This window comes from Phalacrocorax aristotelis, chromosome 15, assembly GCF_949628215.1.
Source record: "Phalacrocorax aristotelis chromosome 15, bGulAri2.1, whole genome shotgun sequence".
NCBI lineage: Eukaryota > Metazoa > Chordata > Aves > Suliformes > Phalacrocoracidae > Phalacrocorax > Phalacrocorax aristotelis.
Window position 1 is genome coordinate 13634794 of NC_134290.1, and position 22833 is coordinate 13657626.

Below are 22833 nucleotides of genomic sequence, written 5' to 3' on the forward strand. Positions count from 1 at the left end.
CTTAATGCAGGAGGCAGGATGCCTTGGTGATAGCATCTTTCAGTGGCTTGAGCACAGAGGGTTTTTTCCAGCATATTCATTGATTCCTGTCCAGAAAACCACCTACTGGCTAAGACTAATGTTCTTTTAACAAGGCAAAAAATGTTTCCAAATTGAGAGTAGAATGAAGGATTTGATGAAAAGTCTGTTTTTTCATATAGAGAAGTGTAATGGGAATCTTGGGAAAGGAGCCTACAGAGGCAGAATGGCATTTCAGCAAATAGGGTTTAGGTTGTATGTTCTTAACAAGTGGTGAAAACATTAAAATATCGATAAATAATTGATGCATGATAATCCCATCTCTCTCCCGAGTGATGGAGTGGCTGTACTCACTTTCCCACTAGTCCAGTTTCCTCTTTTGTTTCATTTTAGCAGCTGGGTAATACTTGAGGTTCCTGCACATGTGCGCTGCACAAATTAAGTTTAACTCCCTAAGTTGAGGCTTCACAAGGAGTTAAAGGAGTTTGGAGCCCAGGCAATTCTGACTGTCCAGCCCAAACAGAAATTCCTCTGGGTAATACTGAACGGTTTCAGATCTGACAGCCACACAATGCTCTGTCTTGCTCCGTAGCTTCTGATGTGAGTCAAAGCTGTGCTGCAGAGCAGCGCCTTCGGCACAGCTTGCCTCTGCATCGTATGACCTCTCTCACGGAGCTTTTTACCTAAACGGTAAAGAGTGTGCCTGACAGAAGAGCGAGTGGCTCAGCACAGGAGGGACACTTGAGTAAAGCCCTCTCAGGCCATTCTGAAGGTACTGCCTACAATAAACACCTTGGATGTGGCAAGATAAGACACTCTCTTTTTCAGGATTGGTGTAGATACCTGAAAGCATCTAAAAGTGACTTCTGAAAAATGACAGGCTTTGCTGCCTATGGCTAAGATAATCTCATTCTTTCTTTTCATTTGTTCTGCAAAATTTGGTTTGGATTGAAACTCTTGCGAACAAGGATTATCATCTTAATCTGGATTAGTGTAGTCCTGGAGCAGTGGGTTTTTGATCCAGGATAAACTGTCATGAAGCTCCACTTCTGTGGAAGTAGCTCTGTGTGTGTATATGTGCCTGGTGATACTGTTCTTACTCTTCTATACTGGCATCTGGAGTAACGCGTGTGCTGCTGCTGTTTCCTGTAAGGTCTGGTACGGTCCGGAGGTCCAGCAGTACAAGTCCTCTTGGTTTTCCTAAAACTGGTGCTTCCCCTCCTTATCTTGGAGAGCATGGACCTGTGCCCAGCTCTAGAAAGCTCTCCTTCGGCGGTGCCAAGCCGTTTATGCCATCACCACAAGGTAAGGTGTCAACTGGCATGTTGCTGCCCTAATAAAATCACGTGCCTCGTTCCTGTAAAGAGGGAGGTTACAACCAGCTGTAGCTGCCCGATAATAGGGAATTCAGGCTGTTGTGTTCTCCCATGGCTCTTGTCAATAGACTGTTTGACAACTGGTTTGGCCTCAGTAAAATGGAGAGGAAAATACCTATTAGCCCCAGGAGAGGCAAGCTATGTTTTGGTGTCTGCGTCGAACATTTTGCTGCCCTCTGAAGAGGACTTCTGTAAGCGCAAAGTATCTTTTTACCGGCTCAGGCTGAGGTGAGATAAAAATGTAAGCCAGTTGTTGTCAGAGCAAAATTCTGACCAGTTTTGGAAGGGCTTGAACGTCACTGTTCAAACTGAAAAGCAGCTGTCTGAACACCTGGTAGCCTGATCCAGATGCTAATGAGCAGTTCAAGTGGAAAAGGGATAAGGAAAACCCCAGTGCGCAACTGACGCAATTTGCTGTTTTCTATAAAAGAACAGACTCTGATGTAACTAGCTATTCTACATCTCTAGTGTCTCCAATCCTGTATTTATTAGTCTCTGCTGGTGGGGAAATGCAGAATATTCATATTCTGTTCCTCTGAATTAATGTCACTGCAAAGCCAGACCGAAACTGGCCAAACTAATACCAGACAGCTTTTTTTTTTCCCTCCGCTTACAGGAGTTGTTAATCTTTTCACTACAGAGCTAGGGCTGAGAAGATGGGAGAGATAACTGGCATCTTCCTGTAAAACAGATGATGCATGTTGGTGTTATTGCCTATGGAAACTTGATACTGAATAACCTGTTTTCTATTGTGTTCCCTCAAAGTTGGAACAATCCCAGAGCAACCCAGCCAGACTGTTATCCCCTCTTCTCTTGGAGCAGAAGTGAGAAGCCGGATTCCTGTCGCCGGTGCGTTGATCCTTACCTTCCTTCATTATTCCTGTGGATAAGGCCAGAACCGTGGTCTCAGGGCATTCAAAGTTGGGTATGGTCCTTCAGCAGCTCCCCTCCATGCTTGGCCAGCCAGGATTTCTGTGTGCCCGTAGGAGTCAGGGCTGATCCATTCAAGTACCATCAGCCAGCCTCTTCCAGTGCTGACAGACCCTGCGTCACAGAAATTCACATTTGTGACTTTGAAGTCAATGGATTGAGTGAAGGAGAAGCATCTCCCAACTCCCCCTCTGCCAAGTGGCCTGCCTGACGTGTCATTCCCTTGCTGCTGTCCCTTGTTCCAACCCCTACCATTCTGTGATTCTGTGACAGTCAGGGTCCCTTTCTCTGTACGGGCTGCAGTGAAGGAAAGAAGCTACACTGCTGTGTCCCTGTTGTGCCTGTCTCTTCCTCCTGTAGAGTCAAAACCCCATCGGGCCTAGCAGGTTGTGGCGCTGATCTGAGTGCCGTCCTTAGCATCCACTGAAGGTGTTCATCTGTAGATGTGGATCCTGGGATCAGGCTGGCTCTTTGTGTTAGAACCAGAAATTGATGTGGTTTGTCGCTGTGTTTGCACCCTCCAGGTTCCTCGGCGCCCGAACACTCTCCTCGAGGGATGGGCTCCCGGCTCCACAGCGCTCCCAACCTGTCAGATTTGCATTCCTGCAGGCAGAAGATAACCAAGCAACACTCTGATCCTTTCGTTGCTCACTTCGGTCATACCCCAGTCAGCCAGCCTCTGCAGATTCATGGCTTGCAGCACTGCCGGCAGCTGAGATCCTCACCGAAGCTGTCCGAGTTCATGCAGAGGAGCCCTTTGCCAACTATAATGGGCTCCCCTACAAAGGTACATCAGGGAGTCTGCTTTTGGGGTTCTCACAGCTTGACCTGTTGGGTTTTTTGGGGGTGAAGCACCGCATGATCAGATAACTCTGACCTGGATTTATCACCACTTGTTTGCTTTTCTTCAAGGACTGTTCAGTGATCTGTGTGAAATGGGGTGGTGTCCTAGTTCTTAGTGGATGGATCTCACTTGGCAGCAGCGTTCACCATCTGAGCAGAGTCCAGGGTTTTAAACAGGCAATGAAAAGGAGTTGCCCAGATTAGGCAGAAGCGCATTAGTGAACTGCAGTGCCTGGGCTGGTTTGTACACAGCAGCTCGGCTTGTGATGAAGTGTGCGTCCGGTAGGAATCCCCAGCAGAGACAGCAGACGGTTAAGCAGGTGACAGCCCTGGTGTCTCACGCGAAGCTGGCGCTGTGACAGCATTTCCTCTGTGCTTGTGTTAGGCTGCTACAAATTTTCAGCAGTTTGTTGTCCTTTCATTTTAGTCTTTCTGGGATTGGGGACAAGTAACTGCGTGGGGTGGGATTCCTACCTCCTTATTTCAGACAGGTTAAGCATACAAATGAATTTTGATAAACAAATGTGGGGGCAAAGGGAACCTTCCTCCTTGGTTTTAAAGACAGATCTGTTTTTTTCTGTTCTTCTTAGGCTGTGTCCCCATTTGAGTTCCCCAAAACCCCAAGCTCCCAGAATCTTCTCACCCTCTTGGCCCATCAGGGAGTCATGATGACTCCGACACGGAACAAGACCTTGCCAGATCTGAAGGAGATGGGTCATTTTCACTGCCAGCAAACTGGCTTGGGATTGAGGCCTGTGGAAGAGATCAAGGGCAGGTGAGCTATAGTCTGCTTTATACGGTGGTGCTTTGTTCCCTTATACAGGACAGGTGGGGCAAATTTCAAACCCCAGCTAGCACTGAAGTTGTAACATAGTCTGTAAACGTTCTGTAGTTACTGCTAGCACCCTTGGGTGGCAAGCAGACATGATGCAGATTTTTAAAGTCTAGATCTAAAGATTTTATAAAATTAAAGGTTTTCTGCAGCCTCACACTGTGTTTAGTGTCCAGGGTTTCATCGAGTGGGGATGCAGGATTTTGTGACTAGACCAGACTCCCTGCAATTACACAGATGTGTGCCTTGCTCTTTGTGTAGCCTGTGCCTGTTGTGGATGAGAGGGTGTTACAGGTGCTCCTTGTCCATCAAAATGTGGGCACAGGTCTTCAGACCAGAGATCTGTTTGAAAGCCATGTGCTGACTTGTCACAAGCATTGCAGGATACAAAGTCACTCGTGTGTTAGTGTTAAGTTTTCTTACGTGCCCCTCTGCAGTCTGCAGCTTTCTCCAGTGACCTGGAGGAGTCCTCTGGTATTAATCTCCATATCTTCTATCAAAGAAAAATTGTGTTGTAGTGATGCTGTAGTCAGTACTCGCATTGCTGCAGTTAGTCGCGGTATTTGTATGCTCTCTGCAAGTAGCAGTAGGTGCTTCAGATGCTCTCTTGAAAGAGGAAGAGTGGTTATTTCAGCTCCAGTTTGCTGTGTAGCATTAAGTGGCTGTGGACCAGGAATGGCACAAACTGGAGTGGAAGTTAGCTGGAACCTTGCACCTGTAGACCTCCTGCATTGTGTTGTATGTCCTCTTTTTAGATCTCTGAGCACGGGCAGGCTCACTGACCTGCTTCTGAAGGCAGCCTTTGGGGCACAGATCTCAGAAGCTGGCAGCAACGACAGCCTGAACAACGAGAAGCCGATGGAAATTGCAGGTGAGTGGGGAAGCCAGGCAGACCTGGGAGGATGTCCTGGGTTGGGGCAGACAGTTTCCCTGCATGCCCCCTACAAATGGGAGACTGCTTTTCCGATGGCTTTTGGCAAGGGAAGTGACTGCCGTGAGGAGTGTAATGTTTGCTTTCTTTTGTGGAGCGCTCGAAGGTCTGTGAGCTACACGTGCTGTGTAACTGCTGGCTAGTGGTGTGATTTTTGTAGGCAGGGCTTCCTCTTTTGGCCCTTTCCGAATGTGATAACCTGTGGAAGTGGGACCTTTCTGCCAGGTGGTTCAGTTGTGAATGGCTCTGCAAGGGTGGGTCTTCCTGGGCTCGCAGGTTGGGAAGCGAGGAGGGGAGAACAGCTGCAGTGATGCGTGACGCTGCCCAGGCTCGTGTCCCATAGTCCATGCCAGCCTGGCCCGGTCCTGTTCTCGGGGGATGCCTCCAAAGGGAGTGCTGGCCGGTGCTGGTAGCCACTGTCTCCCACGAGAGACTGCAGGAACACAAAACTGCTGGGTGAGGCACACCGCGCTTTGAGTAACTTTCCTGTGATGCCAGTCTGCGCCTTTCAACTGTCTCCCCAGCTCCCTCAGGTGCTTACGGAGGGACCCTGCACTCTGGTGCCCGGGCTGGGGGCTCTGCCAGCCCATCCCCAGTGATTTTTACTGTCGGATCCCCTCCCAGTGGAACAACCCCCCCACAGACCACGAGGACCAGGATGTTTTCAGGTAAAGGGCTGATACCTACCTGCCTGTTCCAGTGGGCATGCCTGGGGGCAGAGCGATGTCTTGAATTCCTTGCCGCTGAATGCTGGTGGTGGCAGAGGCTGCTCAGAGCACAGTCCTGAGAGCTGAGCTGGTCTAAGCACCTTTGAGGTTCTCCTGCTGGCTCCTGCCAACCCCAGTTATTGCTGATAACTGTTTGCACTGGCGCTAGGGCTAACGCCGTACTGGGGTTTTCCAGTACTGGAAGGGAGAGGCAAACCGTTCTTACACTTCATTTCTCTCTGCTTCAGGACTAACGCTGCAGCTGTTCATAGTCCCGCTGTTGCTGATAGGTCAACAGATGTAAAGGTTGTGTTGTGTTCTGATTGTTTTTCCCGTGGGTTTTGAATGAGCTATAAAAGATGAGTGTGGCCATCCGTGCCCAACAATTTCAGTGCACGAGCACCGTTAGGAAAGGGCCAGGATGGCTCTGTATGCAAAATTATTAGTGGTGTTACTTATGCTGTGAGCTGCTTAAGCAGGAAATGGGGAAATGCGCTCCTGCTTGACAGATATTTCTTTTATGACTCCAGTGCTCTGGCCTCACCAGGCAACAGTTGAGACTCTGGTAATTGGCCCTTTTGGGATAGTGTGTCTGGGAGCTGGAGTCTATGTTCAGTTTAAGAAAATATTTGGACACTTGTATTTGCATTTTTGGCTTGTTTGGGTTCTCGTCTTGGCTGTTCCTCATTTGAATGTAGTCAACACTGTTGTTCTTAATTACTGCAGGGTAGGTTTGGATGTAACCATGAATAAGCTGCTTGACTGGGGTGGGGGAACACATGGGCTCAGTTCCTGGGTATGGCTTGGATTTCCGTCATAACTAAAACCACTCACATCCTTGATTGTTTGGAAAGTTAGGACCATAATCCTTTCTTTTGTCTCATCTATTTAGAGGGTGAGCTCTGTAAGGCAGAGGCTCTTACAAAGTGTCTGATGGGCCTGTAGCACAGCGGGGTTACTATCCTGGCTACAGCCTCTAGCTCTACTGAAATGTTACAAAGAGAGAATTCAGGCTTCCTGCATTGCTTTTGCGGGGATAATAGCAATTTGGAAGCAGATCCAAGCACCAGTTTTTAGTGGGTTGATATTTGGATCCTTAAGGGTCTGCCAAACAGGCAGGATCTCAGATGGGATGCCTGCAAGAGGAGGCTGTTGAATAGTGAGCCTAGAGCATGTACCCTGTGTTGGGCTAGGGCGGTCAGAGCAATGCTGCTTGACCAGCTTTGTTTATTAGGGCTGTGCAGTAACTCCTCACGCTAAGGTTAGTGCACAAAGTGAATGGTGAAAAGGGGAGCTTTGCAAGCTGAAACTGCAAGTCAAGTGCCTGGACAAGCCATGAGTAAGAGCACTTGACAGATACAAAGGCAGAGCCTTTTCATGATTCGTCATAACAGTTCCTGCAAACAGCCTCTTGGAATTACAGGGTATCCAGAATGTGATGTTGTTGGTCCTTTCCTCTCTCTGAAAGATCTGGAAATGCCCTGCAAGCCTTTGATGATCCACTTAGCTTTGAAGCATAGCTGCCAACAGGGAGAGGGCTCTGGGAGGAGAGGAGACTGTGCCTCTCTGCAGATGAGTTGTGCATGAGGTTGCTGAACCTTTTGAAGGCAGGGTAAGGTAGCAAGTTAAATTAATGGGTAGAAGAGAAACATCTCCCTCCAAAGTATCCGTGACAGTGGAGAATATCGCCTTGGTGGAATTAGTAGAGTGCTGTAGCTGCTATTGACATCCCTGTCAGACAGAATATATCCCTCTGTGGCAGCATGTCAGGGGATGTGAAGCCCTCTGGAAGGGGTGAATATATTACGAATACTCTTGAGACAGAAATTCCTTTTGAAGTGTCCATCTTTTCTGTGCAATGCGCTCCTAGGGTGGATTCAGGGAAAAGAAGATGGTGAGGGAATTGTCTGATGGACGCCGTACTTACATGGTCTCCTGAATCCTGAGGTCAGCATCTTAACTCAGCTGAAGTCACTTCTCTCTGCCCAGCCTCCTGTTTGTGAAGGGGGGGAGCAGAAGTGCAGGGCATGTAATGGAGAGCTCTCCTGGTTTGCATGTAGGTGGTTGATGTTTTGAAACCACCATAAAAACCTCGCTTATCACAGGGGCTTACTCAGTGATAGTGTAAAAGGTAGGGAAGCAGGGTTCCAACCATGCTGATCCCTGGTGGGGAAGTTGGCTATGGTGGCATGTGATAAAAATCAGCCCAAGATATCATGGCAGGGTTCAGAAAGTGTTTGGACAAAAAAAAAAGAAAAAGAAGAGTGCTTCTGGATTGTCTCCATAAATGACAGATATTCTGGAAGGTGCGTTAAATCTGCGTGAGCTTGTAAGCTGGTTGCTAAGGCGCTTACATTGGGGAGCGGTTATTCTGCATCAAGAGTCCTTGCACCTTCCTCCAAAGTACCTGTTGCTGGCTCCGATCAGAGCCAGGATCCCGGATCCTGCAGGGTTGTCCCCTCTGCTGGGTGGGCAATACCTGGCCTTCTGTTATCTTCACTAATTCCGTTGCCTATTTTTCTTCTCAGTGGGGTCTTCCAGCTCTCTCAGTTCTGGAGGCTCATTCACCGGCAGGCACTTGGCAGTGGGAACCGGTGGGGATGCTGCGGAAGGTCCCTCAAGTCTCCGGTACGCTTTTGCTGATCCGATCACCGCCAACCTGGAAGGTGCTGTTACGTTTGAGGCACCAGAGTTGCCTGAAGAGACGCTCATGGAGGTGGGTATATCCCGGGGGCGATGTTAAGGGCAAAGGAAAGGGGGGAATAGAAGTAAAGCAAATCCAGAGGTCAGATGACTCCATGTGTGCAGCCAAGGGGCTTGCTTCCAAAGGTGGAGCAAACTGGCTTCAGAAGAGCTGGGCCAGTGCAGTGCTTAGAAAGGCCGGGGCGTGTTTAGCACAGTGACTTCTGACCCTGCTACCAAGCTGTTGAGCCCATGAAACAGCCCATGACTAGGGTTAAAATCCACCATTTCCAAAGCTGAAATTGCAGGTTGGAAACATCAGTTATCTGATGCATTCTGTATTAGCTGTTTCTGAAGAAAACCTGAATGCTTTGGGCCTTTTCCCTTTCAAAAAGCCTCAACATCAGTAACAGCTGACTTGAGGGTGTGAGTAGCTTAGTGTATCAAATGGCTGCCTGCTGCATGCGCCTGGGGAGCCAGGCAGTGAGACGGCCTCTGCTGAAAGGATCTGAAAAAAGTAAACCTGCCACTTCTGTTACTAATGGGGGCGGGGGGACACCACCTTCTGCACCAGAACAGCTGAACCAGATTGCTGAGCTGAAAGGCTGCCAGGCTCCCCTTCTCCGCAGGCTGAAGCAGAGCAAACGCTTTTGTAGCTGAGATGCATTTGAAATGTAGGTCAGGCTGCCCACTTGCAGTAGAGGTGGGAGGCAGATTCAGTCATGGTTTCAGCTCTGCCCGATGTACCTCCTAGGGCCGTCTGCGACTGGGGAAGGCTCTTTGAATCTGAATTTTGCTGGTCTTGCTAAAAACCCCATGATACCCACAGAGATATGCATACATTGTTTTAAGGATGTGGGTTTGCTTTTCTACTTCAGATTTTGTTTAGCTTTTTTTTTTTGTCTATGCATTGGATTGCATTCGTTTGCTTAATTACCTGCAGAGCCACAGGGCTAGGGCTTTCCACATTGATGTGATCGCAGTAGTAGTGAGTTTAACTGAGCATTTTACCTGTGTGAGGTCCCAGAAGTACAGGGCCCTGTTAGCTGCCACCGCCTTTGGACACTGGTCTGAAGAGAAGTGTCTTAAGGAAGTATCAGCTTGATCTTTTTAATAGCACTAAGCTCAGCTTCTGTGTCTGTAATGAGTCACTGGGGTTCGGTCGTCATTTCTGCTGAGCACAGTAATGCTTTTGCATGTCACAGACCTTTACAGCATATTTGGAGACCCCTTTGTGCTCTGTGGAGTCGGCCAGAACGGAAACCCGGCAGATCTGCTGATTTCTGCTGACACTTTCAGGGCATTGAAATCTTAGTGTTGAAGCACCCTTGTTTATCTTCAGCAAAGCTGTTAGATTCAGATGGGTGGTTCTTCCATCTTCTGTAAAAGCGTCTTTAGGTGCAGACAAGGCAAACTGAAGGCTAGGTTTTAGTTTCTTTTGCAGTGCTTTAAAAACACAATACAGAGATGGCTACAGTGGGAAAGACTCTTGTGATGCCAGGTGAGGCCACAGATGCCAGCATAATTAATAGAAGCCGACTGTATAAGCAAGAGAGGAAGGACTGTTAGAGATACCAGGCTGAGACCTGGAAGATCTCAGCAGTTTCCTGCTCTGCCACAAACTTCTTGTATGACTTGGCAATTACTTAATCTCCAAGTTCCTCCTCTGCTTTTAAAGAAAATAGAGGAAGATGGAGATAACACTTCTTTACCATACTGGACTGTCCAGGTGGCAAGGTAGTGGGAGTAGTGGGAGGGGAGATTCATATTTCAGATAGTCAAAGCTGCCTTAGCAGCCAAGCGCCTGAGCCAGTGAATGAAAAACAAAAGCTTGCAGAACTTGAACATGGGGTTTTTCGATAAATTCATGTAGGAAACATCCTTACCAGCCCTCTTTGAGAGAGCTGAGCCACTGAATGTTTGAAGATGAAGCAGGTCAGCCACTTCTCTACAGAGAGAGTACCAACAATGGAGTTGTGTCTGATCCAGGCAGTGATTCCTTTTGTAGACCCACAAGCATTCCGTTTTTCCATAAATACTAACTTCCCAAGAATGCTTTCAGTGGCTTAAGCAATGCAGCTTCCCAGAAATGGGCTAATCGCCTTTGGTCTGCAATAGCAGTGGAAAAACGGCTTTGAAATGAACGTAGCGCGTAGTGTGAGAGGCTCTCTTCCCTCACCAGTGGGCAGAAGTGCAGATAAAAGGTTGTCATTGCTGTCTCTTCAGAGGACCTCACCCAGGGCTCACTGCACTGGACTGCGAGGATTTAAAGACCAAGGGCTGAGTGAGGGCCAGGCTGCAGGGTGGGACATGCTTTGTTTGCAGTTTTCTGTGGCGTAGGAGGTTGTAACTCTCATGAAATCCACACCCGCTTTCAGTTTTGTACCAGCATTGCTGCGGTGGGAACCAGAGCTGGGCCCATGGTGCAGATGGTCTCTCCCCCTTCCTGGGTGACTCTGAAAGAGCCCCACAGAGCAGGGATCCTCCTTGGGAAGGGGGCATGTCCTGTTGGAGCAAGTCTCACCAGCTTCTCCAGGGAGCTGACTGGAAATTTCTGGCCTGAGGCTGTCACTTGCTGCTACTACTGTGGAGGAGGAACTGGTGTGGTGTGCGGACTCGAGGCTGAGTTTGGCTGTCCCTGCCCTAAGCGGAGGTGTAAGAGGGGGTTTGGGGCTCAGGTGTTATTTCTGTGAGTTGGGATGAGTTGCTGGCACAGCTCTAGGTGAGCAGCCCTGCCTGGCATGCCAGCTTTCCCCCTGTAACCCTCTCCTTGGCATCCCTTCAACAGCAAGAGCACACTGACATCCTGCGCAGCCTCCGCTTCACGCTGGCCTTTGTCCACTACGTGATGGAAATCGCCGCCCTTAAAGGCAGCTCCAGCGAGATGAGCAGTTCGGTGACATCAGAGTACCAGCTCCAGGAGAGCGTGGTGGCCGACCAGATCAGCCTCCTCAGCCGGGAGTGGAGGTAAGGACCGAGGAGAGAGCCCCCCAGCTCCCAAGTCTTCCCTTACTCGCTCCCACCCCATGTATAGTTACGGACCAGAAGCCTTTCGGGAGCTTCACCGCTGTCCCATCGATCTGTTTGCATTGCGATGCGCTTTCCTTGCAGCTACGCCGAGCAGCTCGTGCTGTATCTGAAAGTAGCGGAGCTTCTGTCCTCGGGGCTGCAGATGGCCATAGAGCAGATCAAAGCTGGCAAGCTGTGCCTCTCCTCCACTGTCAAGCAAGGTAAGGGGCTGCTGGGCGCACGGCACAAGGGACTCACCTAGAACGGATGTATTAGAAGTATCGCAAGGGTATGAAGGGGGTTGAGCGAGTGTGACCCCCCACCGGTACGGCCAGGGCTTAGTTCTTATTGTCCCCTTGTACAGCTGGGTCTTATTTTATTCACACTGAGGAGAATGTTCCTCTCTTCACATTGACTTTAGGTCTCAAAGCTCCTGCTCGTGCCTCTGTGGGAATCTTCAGCACTAATTAGTGAGAGGGGAATGTATCTTACCTGATTCCTTGTTCATCTCTATCTCAGGTGTTTGTACTTGACGTAAGTCCAACTTAATTACACAGTGCATGTCCTAGGAAGTGCTTACTTGGCAGATGGAGACCTGTCTTGGCAGTGATGATATTTCAAGTGAAACAAAAACACAGGAAGTAAAATACTGGTAACACCAGAGCCACTTCTCTGCTCGGTTTATGACCCTACGCTTGCAGCTGACTGGCCGGTTTGCGATGTGAGCTGGCTGCGATGCAGTGGTTAGAAAAACAATTTTTAAATGGTCATTGTAATATTACTGAGGGAGCTTTCTGAAGCACTTGAAGTACTTGACCCATCAGCCACCTTCCCCAAGAGCTCAGTCTTTGAAAGTACTCGTGCTGCCTTGGGATGGGGTGAAAAAAAATGGAAGTTAAACAGAATGAGCACCCGTACGTTGTAGCAGGCGGTATGGAGCACGGGACACAGGTTTAGCTACACACCTTCCGCAAGTTCCGGCTAACAGGAGAGTTGTCGTAACCCAAATAAATGAGTCCTTTTCAGAGCAGGTTGCAGCTCCTGGATTCCTAGTGTAAGCTGTCCTTCGGTGTGTGGGAATTGGGCAAGGCTGTCTTTTCTTATTTCTCTCCCCACAAAATACTGCTCCCTTGAGGTTTTCCAGGGCACAGGGAGGACAAGAGGTTTTCAAGGTACTTGTGTCCCATGTATATGGAAAAAGCAGGGAAGCACGACAAGACGCTGCTCTGGAGTGTCCCCGGGCAGTGTGTGCCGGGCAGGGCACTACCCACAGCCACCCGCTCTTTCCTGATAATTTGGGTGCAGCTCAGAGCTCTGACTGACTTCCATGGAGGAGGATATTGCTGTGTTTGTGTGGTTTTTTGGGTTTTAAATAGTCTTTCTTGACTCTCTTCTCTCAGAGTTTCTCATTTCGCTCTCCCAATGTCACCCACAAGCTTTGGGGTTCCCACTCCCTCTCAAATTCCTTCTGGGCAAGGGTGATCTGATGATGTGACCCTGGCAGAGCTACGTTTTTGTGCCTCAGTCCTCTCTCTGAAGAGTTACAGCAGCCTTTCTTCCTGGAGGCAGTCTCCTCTCTGGCTCTCTGCTCTCTTATCTCTCTGCCTGGGAAGGCTAGATTTAGTCGCAAGGCCTGGTTGTCCCATGGGGTTGCCCCTCTGCATCGTAGCTGAGAGAGGCCAGCTCATGCTGTGGGTTCATTTGCCTCCCCCAGGAGCAAACCATGCAGTGTGGGTATTCTCAGATGTGCACGTGGCAGTTAATACTCGTCAGATGTTGGCGGGAGTTTGTATTCGGTACTTTGTGTAGATCATGCCGTGCAGCTAGGGAGACTCAAGCCTGTGGCATCGCTTGCTGGTTTGGATTATTTAATTCCTCAGAATCATATTTGATTCCTGATTCTCTGTCCTGTAACCCTCCCATATGAGCTGCTGTGGTTCAGGAAAGGAGGTGGCCTTTTGCAGGCATCAGTGTCTTTTCTTTCTGGGACAGCAGAGTCCCAAGAGAGAGATTACCTCGCTTAGTCAGTGCCGATCATCCACACTCAGCTCCACAGCTACCACATGCAAGTCATGTACTTCTTCACGGCACGTCATCGCCCATCGAGTAGCAGAAGCTTCGTATCTGGCACGTCTGTTGCTTCGGGTGGTGCGTGAGACATCTTGCACGGTGCAAAGTGCTCTCTGCCTCGCAGCAGCTGAAGGGAACAAAAATAGACCTGGCCTCAGGTGAACTAGGCGTACGTGTAGGCGATGCCACGTGCAGGCTTGTCACTGGTGAAGGTGACAGAGGAAAGGGAAAAGACCCTGTTGGTGCAGCAAGTACTTTCCTGCCAGTCTTTCGGCTTTAACATAACCCCGTTGTCTGGAAGTTACTTGTTTGGGGTCCTGTGCATGGGGATGGGGAGGCACAGAGAGGGCTGGAAGTAGCGCCTAAAGCGTTTCTTTCCTTTACTCTAGTTGTGAAGAAGCTGAATGAGCTTTATAAATCCAGTGTGTCATCCTGCCACTGCCTCAACATGAGACTCCAGAGGTTCTTCTTGGACAAACAGAAACTCATGGATCGGATCAACAGCATCACGGCGGAGAAGCTCATCTTCAGCTATGCTGTGCAAATGGTAATAACCGTACAGCGCCTGGGAGCAGCGTGAGCACGGGGCCAGCGTCGGGCGTTAACGGTTCCTGCTGGTGGCCTTAGCGGGTGGTTTTACTCGTGATGCTGTGCGCAGCCCCTGGAGGCTGGGCGAGGGAGGTGGTCGTGCAGCTGAGGGGCCGTGCTGGGAAAGCTGAGTCTGGTCTGGGAGTAACCTCTTGGCACGGGGTGGTTGCCCTGCAGGTGCAGTCTGCGGCCCTGGATGAGATGTTCCACCACAGAGAGGACTGCGCACAGAGGTACCACAAGGCTCTGCTGCTGATGGAGGGGCTCCTGAACATCATCACTGAACAGGGGGACATAGAAAACATCAATAAATGTGAGTGTTCCTTGGCTGTTTTTTTTCTCCCACTAGAACATGTGTTTTTCTAGCTTCATGGATCAGAAATTTCAGTACCCAGCATCCTTTTTTTCTTTTGGCTACATCTTGGTGGACATAACAGAGATCTCTTGGCTTGTTATAGCTCCTTGCAGCCTGGCCTCCTGATTTCCCAGCGGGAAAACTGTTAGAAATGCAGGTCCCTGTTCTGAGCTGTATTTTGAGAGCTTCCTATGGAGAGTTGGTTGCCAGGGCTTTGTTGGAGCTTTTGATGTGTGAAAGAACTTGCTGAAGGAAGTGGTTTGGCAGCAGCAGGGGCCTGGGTTTGGTTTCCAGCCAGAACCATCCTTCTGGCTGCACTGAGCACTTGGGAACGTGAAACTGCAGCGGCTGTCGGGCAGAGATGGCTGATCAGCACAGCAAGGGCTCCTTCCAACATGCCTTCTGAGACAGGACTGCTGGCCTGTCTGGTTCCCCAGCCCCAGGCCTGGCTGAGGAGGCGGCAGACAAATATTTTTCTCATCAGCAAGTGCTTGTTGTAGCAGTGAAAGCTGAACGCTCCCCTACTTGCCATCGTTTGGCTTCCTCTCCCAGGGACAGACGGACCCCCCTACGTGCCACTCCGAGCTGGTACCGCTCTTGCACTCTCCCTTTGTCTTGAGGGGTGTTACGCTCCGCTGCTGCAGGCTCCGCAGGTGACGCCCATGGAGTGGAAAGGCCTGACCTTACTTGCCCTGAGCGCACTTTCCCTGCCCTTATGGCTGGGGTTTAATCACCTCTCTCATGTGTCTGTCTCTGTCTCTCCCCACGGGAGGCAGGCAGAGGGGATGGGGAGAGCCGTTGTCTGTTAGAGCAGCTTGACTTGGCCTCGGCTCCGCTCCACCACAGCTAAACCAGCCCATCCGCAGCAGTCCCCAATGACTGAAGGGAACGGGCGCAGCTGGCAAACCATGCCTCTCCCCTCCGCTGGCTACCGAGTGCCTTTCTTGGGCCGGCGGCCAGGGCGCTGCCAGCCTGCTCTAGTCATCTGTGCAGGCACAGCTCTCAGATGGGTAATGAGAGAAGAGATTTGTGGCTCACAGGCAATCAGTCAGTTAATTATCACCAACTTTCACAGTTGACATGAGGCTCACTGGAGGAGAGCAAAGGGAGATTGGCAGCTGGTGTGCGGTGCTGGAGGGCTAAGGGGGTGGGGAATACTAAGTAGTTTCTATTGTACCATTTCTTACCAAACCTAAATCACATCTTTTGTCCAGAGATAGTTAATGCATCTAATAGAGCTCTCCCAGTTGATATCCCGGTATTCCCTGTTTTATGCTATGTTTCAGCTTCCTGATTGAGCTGCTCCCTGGTAGGCTGCAGTGGGTATGCTTTTCATTTTAGTTCTCAGGTATATGATTCCTTCCTTCTGAAAAGTAAAATGATGAACCTAGAAATACAGCAAATCTTCCTGGGGGGAGGACTGAATTCCACCAAACGTTTAGCTTTTGAGAGAGTCTTGGGCTCGGGCAATGAGAACCTGGCACTGACCATGCTGGGCTGGGCTCAGTCTCTTGGTTGTAGGCCATGACAAATGGCACTGGGGACCTTGGGTCGTCTTGCCCGCTGGCAAAAGCTGCTCAAGTAACTAAAGGTGAATAAATTGTGCCTGGCGGACGGTGGTTCTGTATAACATCTTGATACCCCTGTCAGAACTGCTGCCTCCTGGCTTTCGTTGTTGGATCTCCAATTATTCAGCCCTTCGACCTGTCCCTTCCCAGCATGGCGTTGGTGGTCAGGTCCTCACCCAGTCCAAAGCAGTACCTGATAATGATTCTTAAAGAGCTACTTAGATTTGCTGAAGTTCTGCCTTGTTTTGTTTTCAGTCTCCAGCGTGTTTTGGTAGTCTTTATATTGCCAGGAAAATGAGAAGTTGATTTCTTCTGTTGTTTTTTTTTTCCCTCCCCCAGGTAAACTGTGCATCGAGCGCAGGCTGTCAGCTCTGCTGTCCGGGTTCTGCGCCTGATTTCAGCGTCGTCGTTCCTCACGCGCCTCGCCCCGGCTGATCGCTCTGTTTCCAGCGGCCTGCTGCTGTGGTGGGAAACGATTTTGGCAGTAGGAAACCTGGAGGATGAACTGCTCAATGTTTTGCGTTTTGGGAAGTTATTCCACAGACTCGGATTCCTTCACGGGGATGTGTGACTGCAGCAAGCACAAATACTTCCCTGCCCAAAGGCCTGGGCAAAGACGTAGCCGTTGTGGAAAGGTTTTCCTCGTTGGCAGAGGGAATGAAGGATAGAAGTCTGCTTCCTCCCAGCACTTTGAAGGATAAGACTGCTGCCTACCCCTCTCGCTTAAGAACAGGGTATTCCAGTGCTGTGTCCATTGCAGGCGATGGATGTGCTGAAACTGCTGGCTTCAGTTCACGTTGGGGGGTGTCACTCAGAAATCAAGGCCAGTTTGTGTACTTGTCCCTACCCAGCTGAGAGCCAGGCGTCTTCAAGCGTCCTGGCAGCCCCAGGCTCCCCTCCTTTCTCCCCTGTGTCCCTCCTCAGAGGTGTTTATGCCTTGGAGTCCTTGCTGACTGGCAGAGAGGAGGGAGGCGGCTCCCTTTTCCCTGAGCGTTGCTGAAGCAGCTCCCACCTCCGACAGGCTTACGGAGCGAGGTGGGGGACGCGCTGCGCTGGGGAGGCTTGTCCCCTCCCGTGGCTGCCGCACGGGCTGCCTCTTGCCTCGACGGGGAAGAGACCCCGCGCGGGAAATGGGAGGACGACAGAAAGCGTGATGCTCCTGTGTTTTAAGAAGCCAAAACGAATCCGTTCCTCCCTTGATCCCCAAGCTCAGCGGGATCAACGTGAAAGGCTCCTGGCCGTTTGGCTCAGCCTCGTCAGTACATATCTACCCGGAGGAAGCACTAGCGCTGTCCTGCTTCCAGCTGTTGGCTCGATCCCCCCCCACCCCGGCGCCCTCCGCCCACCCCCGAACCGAAAACACTAGCTTTGTGAATCAAAGGAGCACTTTACACACTATGGGAACTTTGAGAAGTTGACTTTGCATCACACGACAACCCAGGAACGTTGCGACTGTTAGGAATGCTGTTCCTTTTATTCCTTTCCTTGCTTCCTGGTTGTTTTATTGCACTACGTGTGTGCGTATATTAATATGTATTCCTAAGGGTGAATATATATTGATATATATATATGGTTTGTGTGTAACTGTACGTATTTAACTGTACTGTATCTTGTGAGTGTGAGGCAAAAAGCACTGCAGAGTCTGTCCTGTTCCTCCTCACACCAGGCAAAGCTGACTTGCAGTCTGGCAGTATCACGATGTGTTTTGGTTTAGGTTTGTTTGGGTTTTTTTTCATCTATTTAAATGTTCTTCTAAGGACAGTCAGTATATAGCTCCGTGCTTAAGAGCTCAAGAACAGGCAGTAAGATCCTACACACTTACAATTGGAAATGCATTTTTTTAAGAAGTTTTATTTGCTGCTTTGTTGTTGTTTTTTTTTTTTTTATAAAGAAATCTTGTAGAGTTGAGTTTTACGTTCAGCATTTCTTTTAAGGAGGCTCTGTAGCCAAATGAGACTGCGGGTGCGAGTGGCTCGAGTTCTGCTTGAGGCTTCGGATGCTGTGAGCACGTGCGTGAGAGGAGAGCTGGCTGCCTTTCCGTCTGTCTGAGTGCGCGTGTGAGTCTTAATTTATCGGAGTCGTGGCAGTATTTTGTTAGCGCTGGGCAGAAAAGTATCTTCAAAAGCAACTCGAAACCTCAGGCTTTGTTTTTGGGGATCTAAAATTACTTTGCACATGGTGGTTAAGTCCTTATTGCTTTTTTTTCTCTCACTATTGGCACGTTCAGTGTGATACTTTACAAGGGTTTCAGGAGCAACTTAATTGAGTTTGGAGCCGGCATCATCTTGGCCAACGTGGGCGTTTCTGGTCGCACGGCAGAGACGCCAATAAAGAAATTGAAAAATATTCAGGATAGCCCCGACCAGGGAAGTTTAAGCGTAGCTTTCACAAACACTTCGGTCTTGGGCCGCTGTTACGTCGTGCATTCACAGCCTGCTGCTTCTGTGACCGTTTGTGCTTGTGCCTGGGGGGCGGGGTGGGAAAAGGAATTAAACAAAAACGACAAAACCAACCAACCGACCCCCGCCAGCCTGTGGCCAGAGGTGCCGAGGAGACCCAGACTGCTTCCGAGAGGGTGGTACCAGTTCTGCAAAAGGCTACGCTGCCGGCGGGCGCGCTCGGCCCGCACTGACTCCGCACCCCGCCGCCCCGGGCACCCCGCGCCTCCGGGGACGGGCCGCAGGCTTGGCGATCCCTGCGTGCGGCGAGCTCAGCGCTGACCTTCCAGCTGTACTTAATTACTTGAATGTATCAAAATTGTCCACATTCAATGTATACAAGTGTATATTGCTCCAAAAAATCGTGGTTTACAGACCTACAACCAATATATCCGTATGTATTTGTGTATATACAAACGAGGATGTGTGTGTGCGTATATAGATACACACACAGACACAAACGTGTATATATGTTTTCTCTCAATACTTGAAACTTAGCCACTGTGCTTGAAGTAAAAAAAAAAAAAAAAAAAACCACACAAAAAACAAAACCCACCCCAAAAATGGGGGGAAAAAAAAAGAAAAATCGGACAGCTGATTTATTTTGCCATCACTTTGGTGACTTTCTTTTTTATCTAACTGCATGTAGCGTGAAACCAACTTTTTTGGTGGAAAAATATTTATTGCTTTGTAGACAATAAGGTATGCAAGAAAAACAAAAAAAAAAAGAAAAAAGAGAAAACACCCCAAAAACCAGCCCCCGCCGTTGGTGAAGTTGCTAGTGTCGTCCGCCTGCTATCGTCATGGCTTTGTTCCTGTTGCAGCGTTTGTGTCTGGCGTCTTTACTTAGATTTCAAGAAACCTCAGTCTAATAAACACGTATCTTCAGGTTTGTGAGAGCGTATGATGGATGTTCTTTACAAGGTAATGCTTGAGACTTTGTCAACATTTTTTTATTTGTGTTTTCGTGTGACTTTTTGGGGGGGGGCTTTAAATTGTACAACATCAATTTAAGAAAATAAAATCGATTTGAAATTGTTAGTGGCCTGTTTTCTGTACTTCATAATTCGTTAGCGCAGTGTCCAAATAAGGAATTTAATGTGTTTGGTTCTGCCAGCCTTGACTGAGGCAAAAAAGTGCTGTTTCCCCCCTTTTCGCAGTGGGTGAAGCCTGGGACGAAGCACGCTCCGGTGCCCGAAGCCACGCACGGAGCCTCTGAAGCTGGAGAAGGCGAAGCCAGTTTCTGGGTGGGAGCTGTAATCGCTGGTTCGTCTGCCCGTATCTCCTCCGGCCGCTCCACTCTGTCACGAGCCGACAGCAGCGCCCTTCCCATCGTCTGTGTCTCGGTATCTGCAAATCCAGCCTCTCGGAGCTATTTACTTCCCGGTGCTCCAGCGGGAAGTCCGCTGGCGCAGGGCGGCCGTGTGGAAGGGTGCGGGCTAAGCATGGGCTCCTGGTGGTGTTTCTATGAGACCTGAGAGTTATGCATTATTTTAAACTTCAGCTTGTGTTTTAATCAACTTCTTACTCGAACAGAATGGTGCACAGCTGAGTTTTCCCTCGCCCACCGAGCTGTGCAAAAAATCACCGGACAGGGCAAAAAGTGCGAGGAGGACGCGTTGGGCCTGACTTGGGGTACAAGACAGGTAGTTGTAATACCCGCTGTGCCTGAATCGGGATATAGAATCATGACGGTTGGAAAAGCCCTCTAGGATTATCAAGTCCAACCATCAGCCCAACACCTCCACGTTTCCTAAACCATGCCCTGAAGTGCCATGTCTACCTGTCTTTTAAATACCCCCAGGGACGGTGACTCCCCCACCTCTCTGGGCAGCCTGTGCCAGGGCCTGGGCACCCCTGCAGGGAAGACGTTTCCCCTGATCTCCAACCCAAACCTCCCCTGATGCAGCTTGAGGCCGTTTCCTCTCACCCTGTCACTGGTGACTTGGGAGCAGAGACCAGCCCCCCCCTCACTCCAGCCCCTCTCAGGCAGCTGCAGAGAGCGAGAAGGGCTCCCCTCAGCCCCCCCTTCTCCAGGCTAAACCCCCCCAGCTCCCCCAGCCGCCCCCCAGCACACTTGTGCTCCAGACCCTGCCCCAGCCCCGCTGCCCTTCTCTGGACACGCTCCAGCCCCTCAAGGTCCTTGTCCTGAGGGACCCAAAACTGAACACAATATTCTGTAATGAAAAGCTAAGCTCTGCAGTTGGGATGTGAGAGAAGTCCTGAATTAATTAGTCCAGTCCTTCCATTCTTACGGAAACTGAAGCAGTAGAGGTGTGAACTCTCAGGAGCCAAATACCCTAATTCCACCAAACATTTCCCAAAACTCCGCTTGCTGGAGCGTACACGCGGCTGTTGGCCGTAAGCACCCCTGGGGAGTCGGGCCCAGCAGCCCCCGTGTGACTCAGCATCGCCCCATGCGGTTACCAGACTCTGTTGGTTTTATTCTAAGAAATTACCCTGTTTCAAAATCCTAAATCACCATGAGCTGGAATTGTTTTCTCTCACTCAGCCCTATTTATAACTTGTGTTTCCTGCCCCTGCCTTTCCCACCGCAGGGAATCACATATCACACATTCGCTCCGTGAGAACGGTCCTGCCTGGAAAGGCTGGGCTCTGCTCCCATCCTTTAGGCCTGCTCAGGAGCAGGGAGAGGCGATTCCTCTTCCCCGCGGAGCTGCTCCCGCGCTGCAGCGGCGTCGGGGCTGGGGACAGCTCGGGGGAGCCGCGCTTCAGCGCGGTGAGAACACGGTGGTGGCACAACCTGGGCGAGGCCCCACTGCAGCCCTTGGAGAGCTGCTCAGAGCCAAATAAATATACATATACATATACATATACATATGGTGTTGCTTAAAGTCTGGCAGCTCAGTGCACTTGGATCGTTTGTTTTTGAGGGGTTGGTGGGGTTTGGAGGTATTTTTTAACATGTAAAGCCCCCTTTTGTGGAAAAGTTTTGTGTTTATGTGTTCCCTGCGGCATGGGATTGTGGTAAAGAATACACACATGTAAGTTTCTGATGCTGAGGGTAAGGGAGGGGGTTTGCTTTTGAAGCTGCCTATGAAAAAGTGTAAAGGTTCAGGTGGAAAACCCCATGCCAAACAGAAGAGGAGCGCTGTGTGTCACCTGCCCATGCGGAGGGAGGGTTCTCTGCTGGATCCGTGGGACTTTCACAGGCAGCAAAGGGGGACGGTGCTGGCCGGGCAGACTTAAACAACAGAAATAAACAGTCTCTGCTAAAAGTGCTCAACCCAGGGCCTGAACAGTTTAAAAGCGCCGGGGAAAATGGCACACCTTTCTAGACGTTAACAGTGACGTTACGCTGCTGTTGGTTCTAGGAGAAAACAGTCCCGAGCAATTCTTCCAGGGCATTTGGCTTCGTTCCCGCATTCTATATTTAGTTGTTGGTAAATACGTCAGCAAAAACGTGCTCATTCAACCCTGAAAGATCAGAGGTGGCTTAGTGACATCAAGGAAGGAGAAATGGGTGGGAGTGCGCTGAACCGAGGCGATACAAAGACCAAGCATTCTGCTTCTAGTCACCAGCTCTTTTAAAGCTTTGTTCCAGGAGGACTTAACCCCTTCGCAGCACATTTTTAGCGCTGCAGTGTTTAACGTGACCCTGCCCTCAATCCCTGCAGCGGGGCGCTGCGGTGGGTCTCGCAGTGTGCTGGCTGGGGGTCCCGCTTGCCAGGGCTGGGTGAGAGAGCCTGGAAGCTGCGATGGCTGGGGGGCTTTTGCTGAGCGAGGGCAAGGGCTGCGTGGCAGGGACGCGACGCTACCGCAGCCCCGCGGGGCAACGGCTAATGTGCTCCAGATAAGTCCTAGCGGTTGGATTTATTTACATTTATTACCATAAATGTAGCGCTGATGATGGGTGACGTTCCCTGGATGAGGAATGGCACGTAGTGCGGGGATACAAACTTCCATGGGACGTTCCTGTTCTAAAAACAGCATTTTTAGGGACAATAGAAGCAGAACCACCCCCCCTCCCGGGAGCGGAAACCTGGCAGGGGATTTGGATGCTTTCAGAAAACATGTTGAATAATATATTTCTAAGAATGAGCTTAAGCAAGTGATGTCAAACACGGGTTTCTCCCTTACTTTGGACAGAGGGAACCGAGTATCCAAATGCTCATAGTTGTACTTTGTGAGCCCTCGCCGAGTCCCAGACGCTTCCATCAGCGATCCCTGGCAGCCGGGCCCAGCCACCTCCCGCATTATTAAACGTGCCGGGCCGTGTCCGCAGTAGGGCTCGGCCCCAAAGCCCGGCTGCAGGAAGGGTCGGTGCCCAAAAAAGTCATTCCCAAGCCCGCAGCGCACGGGGCAACGCGCCACAGACCTACGGCACATGGGGTTCGTGGTTTCGGTCCCTTCTCAGCCACTGCTCTCTGTGAGCGTTTCCTTAGGTTGGCAGAGGGATCCTTAATACACTGTGGCAGGGAATTACAAGGCTGCTAGGGTTCCTGCTGCAGGGAATCTGGAAACG

At 50.2% G+C, this 22833-nt stretch overlaps 1 protein-coding gene across 5 annotated transcripts in view; it reads left to right on the forward strand.

Moving 5' to 3' along the window:
• Positions 1 to 19388, forward strand: part of ULK1 (unc-51 like autophagy activating kinase 1) — an 83501-nt gene extending 64113 nt beyond the window's left edge. For 4 of the 5 annotated variants that reach the window (XM_075110866.1, XM_075110868.1, XM_075110867.1 and 1 more), the window contains 12 exons: positions 1172 to 1323; positions 2160 to 2243; positions 2849 to 3111; positions 3758 to 3942; positions 4755 to 4870; positions 5455 to 5598; positions 8166 to 8353; positions 11108 to 11286; positions 11431 to 11549; positions 13788 to 13945; positions 14164 to 14299; positions 16249 to 19388. In XM_075110866.1, coding sequence (XP_074966967.1) covers positions 1172 to 1323; positions 2160 to 2243; positions 2849 to 3111; positions 3758 to 3942; positions 4755 to 4870; positions 5455 to 5598; positions 8166 to 8353; positions 11108 to 11286; positions 11431 to 11549; positions 13788 to 13945; positions 14164 to 14299; positions 16249 to 16304 — 1780 coding nt within the window. In that variant the 3' untranslated portion in view covers positions 16305 to 19388. The remainder of the gene's footprint in view (positions 1 to 1171; positions 1324 to 2159; positions 2244 to 2848; positions 3112 to 3757; positions 3943 to 4754; positions 4871 to 5454; positions 5599 to 8165; positions 8354 to 11107; positions 11287 to 11430; positions 11550 to 13787; positions 13946 to 14163; positions 14300 to 16248) is intronic. The other variant, XM_075110870.1, reaches the window with a different exon arrangement.
• The last annotated feature ends 3445 nt before the right edge of the window (positions 19389 to 22833 follow it).